This window comes from Sus scrofa, chromosome 17, assembly GCF_054392235.1.
Source record: "Sus scrofa isolate SSC_HxYL_T2T_F1_AM1 chromosome 17, Sscrofa_HxYL_maternal_Yorkshire_Landrace_v2.0, whole genome shotgun sequence".
Taxonomy (NCBI): Eukaryota; Metazoa; Chordata; class Mammalia; order Artiodactyla; family Suidae; genus Sus; species Sus scrofa.
The window spans coordinates 33,681,209-33,688,452 of record NC_139399.1 but is presented as its reverse complement, the minus strand read 5'-3'; the positions used below and the strand labels follow the sequence as shown (position 1 = coordinate 33,688,452).

The following is a 7,244-nucleotide window of genomic DNA, read 5'->3' as shown; positions in this document are numbered from 1 at the left end:
TGTTGCCTATAGCCTGAAAAATATAGGATAACCCATTCCCAAGGTTCTGACCTTTAAAGGTATAACTCTTTTCCCTCATATAGACAAAAAATTGTAGAACAGAAAATAAAAATTATCTTATTGAGGAACCTGACTGGTATCCGTGAGGACACAGTTTCAATCCCTGGCCTCAATCAGTGGGTTAAGGATCTTGTGTTGCAGGTCGCAGACAAAGCTCAGATCTGGCTGGCACTGCTGTGGCTGTGGAGTAGGCCCGCAGCTGCAGCTCTGATTTGACCCCTAGCCTGGAAACCTCCATATGCTGCAGATGCGGCCTCAAAGAGACAAAAATAAAACAAAAGCCCCACAATTATCTTACTGAGGTTTACAGGAACATTGTGACTGGGTCTACAAGGACAGTAGCAAGAGCAAAGGATTCCTGCACCAAGAAGTTGGCAACAACCAGCCACATTCCCCTCCTTTTATTTATTTATTTATTTTGGTCTTTTTGCCATTTCTTGGGCAGCTCCTGTGGCATATGGAGGTTCCCAGGCTTGGGGTCGAATTGGAGCTGTAGTTGCCAGCCTAGCCAGAGCCATACCAACACACGATCTGAGCTGTGTCTGTGACCTACACCACAGCTCACGCCAACGCCGGAACCTCAACCCACTGAGCAAGGCCAGGGATTGAACCTACAACCTCATGGTTCCTAGTCGGATTCGTTAACCACTGAGCCATGATGGGAATTCCCCCCTCCTTTTAGTATAAAGGAAGCCTGAATACTAACTGATAAGATGGTTCTTTGGGACACTCCTCCACCATCTTCTCTGAGTGCCTGCTCTCCAATAAAGTCGCTATTCCTTGCCCCAACAACCCTTCTGTCGATTTATTAGCCTATGCTGCAGCCAAGGTTGGTAATATTCAGACAAAACTACTTTTAAAGGACCAGCAGTTATTGAGAACTAGAAGACAGTTTGGGGCAAGATGTCTCCAATATTCAATACGGAGAAGTACTACGCCTAGGAAGGGAGGCGTGTGTAAAGAAAAACCAGGACCGGAGTTCCCGTCGTGGCGCGGTGGTTAATGAATCCGACTAGAGAACCATGACGTTGTGGGTTCGATCCCTGGCCTCGCTCAGTGTGTTAAGGATCCGGTGTTGTCGTGAGCTGTGGTCGCAGACACGGCTCGGATCCTGCGTTGCTGTGGCTGCAGCTTAGGCCAGCGGCTACAGCTCTGACTCCTAGCCTGGGAACCTTCATGTGCCGTGGGTGCGGCCCTAGAAAGGACAAAAAAAAAAAAAAAGAAAAAGAAATACCAGGATCTAGAGGAGGCATGCCAGTCATAGTTAAGTTTACCACTAATTCCCAAATGTTAGATTCTTGGCTAATTAATTCTGTGTGATTTCTCATTCAGCCCCTAACACTCAGTGGGCACTACTGAGATCAGTCTTAAGGAGCTCCTGAGCTGGAGGGCGGCAGTCCCCAGGGCCCACTAACCCATACTCCCCCAAGGAGGCCTCCCGCTCTGATAGCGGCGGAACCATAGTGGGGGAGATGTCGCCTGCGGCCCCTCGAATGGGAGTCAGGATGAGGGAAGAGGCAGCTTAAACAGAAGCCCAGCCCATGGCAGGGGTAGGTACCTCAAGGCCACCACGCTTTGGTAACTCCCAGGGTGCGAACAACCCTCTGGCGCGTACTTTTCATCCGTCCCGCGCCTCCGTCCCCAACTAGGCCCCGCCCCACAAGCCGCAGTCCCAGCATGCAGTGCGGAGCTCACGTCCCGCCCCTAGCCCCTCGTTCTTCTCCATTGACAATTAAGGAACCATGGGGAGAACCGCCCCGCTGGCCGAAGCGCGGGCGCCTCCGAATCGCGCCTTTTCTCTCTCACGAGATTTTGCTTACGTCAGAGGTCGTCGCCATCTTGGACTCTGGCTGAGTAATAAATTTCCCCCGCACGAGCGCTCGGTCTTTCGCGAGAGGCGCCTCACTTGGGAGGTGTTAAGGGCTCCGCGTTTCCGTCGCGGCCCTACGGTCGGCGGTTTCCGCGTGGCCCGGAGCGAGGGTAGGCCCCGAGTAACTTCTTTGCCCGGCTCCAAGATGGACGGCAGAGGGGACGGGGGAGGCCTCTCAGGGGGAGCACGTGGGGCGCCGCTCGCCTTTCCTGGGGCTGCTGGGATGGTGGCGGAGTCCCGAGGCCTCCCGCCGCCGTCGGGCAGGGAGGCTGGCGGAGGCGGGGCCGCGGCCGCCCCTGAGAGGCTCCCCGGCGGCGGTGGCGGCCCAGCCTCTTCTTTCCTCGCACAGCCAGGCGGCCCCGCTCGAGGCCCGCGTCGCCATGGCCGCGGTTCCCGAGTTGCTGCAGCAGCAGGAGGAGGATCGCAGCAAGGTGAGGCCCTGCCCACCCTCAGGCTCCAGCTTGGGAGGCCCCGGTGATCTCCCGGACCCCACACTCCTTCCCCCGGCCGCGGATTACTCCTTGGGGCCCCAGGGCTGTCCTCCCTCTGGGCTCCCTGGGGCGCTCCTTGGAGACCCGGGAGCGCGTGCTTGACGTGGAAAAGTTCCTGGAACTTCCCTTGGCTCGGTGGAGACCGGCTTGTGAACGTGAAATCCGCTGTTGCGACAAATGACAGCTTGATTTTTTTTGTTGTTGTTGCCTCCGATCCGCGTCCCATTCCCTCGAGAAAACTTTTTGGCTCAGATACTGGGGAAATTTTATCGAGTCAAATATGCAGCGTATTCGTTACAATTAACCGCTAAATGCGTCACTGTGGAGGTTCTGTCATTTTTAGTAGGTGCTCGAATAGTTGAAGACTTATTATGTAAATTACCCCCAGGCTCTTAGATCTTTAGGTCTGAAAGGTAACTGATGCAATAAATTCATGTTACTTTAGCTAGTAAAAGGTTTACGGGCAAGCTTCCGCCTTTATTGGTCCTTTACCCGTTTTGAAATTTATAGAGATTGGTATGAGCAGCAACGTTTTGTGCAAAATCGTCAACAGAAGTTAATCTGACAGAAAATGAAATTTATTCTAAAAATTGGAGGCACTCTCGAATTTAAGAAACCTGGAAGGATCTCTTTAGCAATCTAAGGCACATTTGATCCATAGCTCTTGGAGAAACTTTAGTTTGTGCCAAAGCTCAGATACAGCTGCTGAGTTATTCCAGTAAGGGTGTCATTGCTGTATTAGTTACCGAAATGAAATTGGGATCTTGGGGTATTTTTCTTTTAAAGTTGAAAGAAGTAACCCCCTCCCAAAGCCGGAAGTGGGGACTTGAGAACGATTTTTTTTCTAGAACATTCCAAAGCAGATGGCTGAATAGGAATTTTGGTAGATTGATTTCTCCCCACCTGGCACCTTCTTGATCCAGAATCGAGTTTAGAGGGCTCTTTAAAAGCTAGACCGACCTCATTATTTGTTAGTATAGTAGAACGATGGTTGGTTTTTAATAATTTCCCCACCACAGAATCTCATTCTCTAGCAGAATAGGATTCTGAAGGCCATTTCCTGACTCTTGGTTTTAGAGACTACATGAAAGGATTATGTAGAATTATTTTCCTGGTATTTTTTCCTAATTGTGGGAATGAAATTAATAAAAAATCGGAGTTCCCGTCGTGGCACAGTGGTTAACAAATCCGACTAGAACCATGAGGTTGAGGGTTCGATCCCTGGCCTTGCTCAGTGGGTTGATAATCCGGCGTTGCCGTGAGCTGTGGTATAGGTCGAAGACTCGGCTCGGATCCCAAGTTGCTGTGGCTGTGGGCATGCTATTCTTTTTGCTGTAATACAGCTTTGTTAGTTGACTGAAATTTTTTTTTTTTTTTACTGAAAATGTTTTAAGTTTAAACTTTCTGATTACCTGCTTTGGGATTTACATGAGGATGGCGATTCCTGAGGTTTAGACCCATTAATAGAGCAGGAACATAATAACTGTTGAGGATTTTGAATACTTGTGTAGAACTTTTGGCTAGTTCAGCAAAAAGAAAAGGAGCCCTGGGCCTGAATCTGGTAGCCTGGCACTTCTGTTTAGTCATCGTTTCTAATTGAAGGTGTTGATTTGTGTCCTTTCCCAGGACAGTTTAGGGGAAGAGTTACATGGTTAATTTTGTTTTGTTTTTTTGTTTTGTATTTTTGCCGTTTTCTAGGGCCACACCCCAGGCATATGGGGGTTTCCAGGCTAGGGGTCTAGTCAGAGCTGTAGCCGGCCCGCCTACTCCACAGCAACGCAGGATCCAAGCCGCATCTGCGACCTACACCACTGCTCACGGCAACGCTGGATCTTTAACCCACTGAGTGAGGCCAGGGATCAAACCCACAACCTTGTGGTTCCTAGTCGGATTCGTTAACAACTGAGCCACGATGGGAACTCCTAATTTTGTTTTTTAACTAGTTCTCTACTGATAGGAGAGATTGTATTATGGTCTTTAGAAAAGTAAGGTTTTGCCAAGTCTAGATCCTAAAAAGTTGACTAAAACACCATTAGGCCCATCTTCGTGTATAGTGCTATGCTTTTCCCTACTTCCTGTACCGGCTGGATCAACTTTCTCTGGTGTCTGAAGTTAGTGGAGGGGGAAAAATTGGAGATTATACAGAACCTTGTTCCCATAAAATACCAAGGCCTTCAGTCATTTGCACCTTCCACTTTCTCTAGGCTTCCTGTTTGCCAAAAAGTCCTTTATTCTGCAAACATCACTTTTAGGTTTCCATTCAGGTTCAGTGTGTATTTTTCTTTTGCTTTTTAGGGCAGCATCCTTGGCATATGGAGGTTTCCAGGCTGGGGGTCTAGTCGGAACTACAACTGCTGGCCTACGCCACAGCTGCACCAGATCCAAGCTGAGTCTGCAACCTACACCACAGCTCAGGGCAATCAATGCCTGATCCTTAATCCACCAAATGAGGCCAGGGATGGAACCCACAGCCTCATGGTTCCTAGTCGGATTTGTTTCTGCTGTGCCACAATGAGAACTTTTTTGTTGTTTTTTTTTCCCTCCCAGTGTGTATTTTTCTATTGTGACGAGTCTCTGTCTTGTTAGTTTTGCAAACGATGGCAAATGGAGTGTGGGTTCTCATTGTCTTGGGATTTTTAAAAAACAATGCTTTGGCTCAGCTCGTCGTGGCTCAGCAGAAATAAATAATGACTGGTGTCCATGAGGACCCACATTCGATCCCTGGCCTTGTTCAGTGGGTTAAGTAAGGATCCGGCATTGCCGTGAGCTGTGGTGTAGGTCGCAGACACGGTTTGGTTCTAGTGTTGCTGTGGCTGTGGCATAGGCTGGCGGCTACAGCTCCAATTCGACCTAGCCTGGGTACCTCCATATGCCTTAGGTATGGCCCTAAAAAGACAAAAAAAAAAGGTGCTTAAATTTCTGGTGGACTAAAGTAAATGATCACACAGGGATAGCTTTGTAAGGGCTAGGTGCATTGGTTACATGGGTTTTGGGTGGATGGTGTTCCCTTCTCAAAGCCTGTCACTAATATCTTGTGTTTATGTTACTGCTCTGGTTTGCTGGTAGTTTTTTGTTAAATGGTACGGTAGTTGTCTTTGGTGATACTACCCCGCGAGCTTCTATGAAGAGTGTCCTACAATTTGTGTTAGTATAGTAAGGATCCTGAATTTTCACTAATATTACACAAGTTCAAAGTAACTGATTCTCGTGGACTGAAGTTTTCTGCTACGTTTAGTTCCTTGACTTCACTTTTTCCTCTTCAAATTAGGGAAGTATGACTTAAAAGAGCTGCCCAACCCTTAGTTCTGGCTCAGTTACTTGCACACAGTGTCTTAAGATTCCTATTTGTGAATACTACTATTGTAGGTCCATTAATCTCACATTTTTTTGGCTGTAGGAAGAAATGGCAGAGGAAGGCTGTTACAGGACTTTCTGGATTCTGAGATCCAAGTTCTAATTTGGCGTGAGACCTAGTAAGTGACCGACATGTAATGTAGAGCTTTAGTTTAAACCAGGGCTTTTTTTTTTTTTTTTTTTTAAAGGGCTTAACCCTCGGCATACGGAGGTTCCCAATCTAGGAGTCGAATTGGATCTGTAGCTGCCAGCCTACACTACAGCCACAGCAACTTTGGCTCCCCAATCCACTGAGCAAGGCCAGGGATCAAACCCATATCTCCTTGGATACTAATTGGATTTTTTCCACTGAGCCATGATAGGAACTCCTCAGGGCTTTTTACTTTTATTTATTTTTGTGGTGAGTTTTTTGAAAAAAATTTGTATGGTAATTGATTTATTATGTTCTGTCAATTTCTGCTGTACAGCAAAGTCACACAGTTATATATACATTCTTTTTTTCACAGTATCCTCCATGTTCCATCACAGGTGATAACCAGGCTATATAGCAGGGTCTCTTTGCCTATCCACTCCACATGCAATAGTTTGCATCAACTAAGCCCAAACTTCCAGTCTAGCTCACTCCCTTTCCCTCCTACTTGACAACCACAAGTCTGTTCTCTGTGTCCATGAGTTTGTTTCTTTTCTGTAGATAGGATCATTTGTGCCATATATTAGATTCCAGATATAAGTGATATCATATGGTATGTCTTTCTCTTTCTGACTTACTTAGTATGAGAGTCTCTAGTTTCATCCATTGTTTTATTTCAATTAGTTAATTTGGCCATACCCATGGCACACAGAAGTTCCTGGGCCAGGGATCACATGCAGGCCACAGCGTCAACCTGTGCCGGATCTTTAAATCAAGTGCCAGATCTTTAGACCCGCTGTGCCATAAGGGAACTCCTAGACCAGGGTTTCTTAATCTGAGCGCTATTGATTGCCGTTTTGGGCTTGGTGATTTTTTGTTGTAGGGAATTGTCCTTCCTGTGCATTGTAGCAGTATTCCTGGACTCTTCAGTGACAGTAGCTCCCTTCCCTTCATTAGTTACAGTCAAAAATAAGTGCAGACATCGTCAAATATCCCTTGGTTGAGAATCACAAATTTAAACTTTCTAAAATGGTGTGATATGGGTGGGTCAGGTTGTCTTAAAGAGCTAATCTTGAGTGTGCTAGTTTAAAGTTTTTTTCCCCCAAATCTTTGGTGAAGTCTAAGAAAATATGCTGTATAAAACATAAGCATTATTGACTATTTTTGGTAGAATTGGCCTTCCCCCCAGTGTTGAGGAACCTTACCAAAAAATGGTAGAGTTCTGGGCAGCTGAATTTCAGAGGCCACTACCCTTTTGGAGTTCATTGCCCACTTTGAATAGCAGAAACCGGAGGCTCTAATGCCACAACACTCTGTTGTGAAGCAGAATTGAAGTTCA

At 46.9% G+C, this 7,244-nt stretch overlaps 1 protein-coding gene across 6 annotated transcripts in view; it reads left to right on the top strand.

Annotated features, from left to right (window-relative positions):
- The first annotated feature begins 1,945 nt into the window (after positions 1–1,945).
- SNX5 (sorting nexin 5) overlaps positions 1,946–7,244 on the top strand; it is a 28,543-nt gene continuing 23,244 nt past the window's right edge. For 2 of the 6 annotated variants that reach the window (XR_014832883.1, XM_021078332.2), the window contains exons 1-3: positions 1,946–2,040; positions 2,280–2,361; positions 5,819–5,894. Coding sequence is in view for 2 of the 6 variants with exons in the window: in XM_021078330.2 (XP_020933989.1) it covers positions 2,311–2,361 (51 nt within the window). In the remaining 4 variants the exon portion in view is untranslated. The remainder of the gene's footprint in view (positions 2,041–2,279; positions 2,362–5,818; positions 5,895–7,244) is intronic. The other 4 variants (XR_014832881.1, XM_021078329.2, XM_085004547.1 and 1 more) reach the window with 3 other exon arrangements.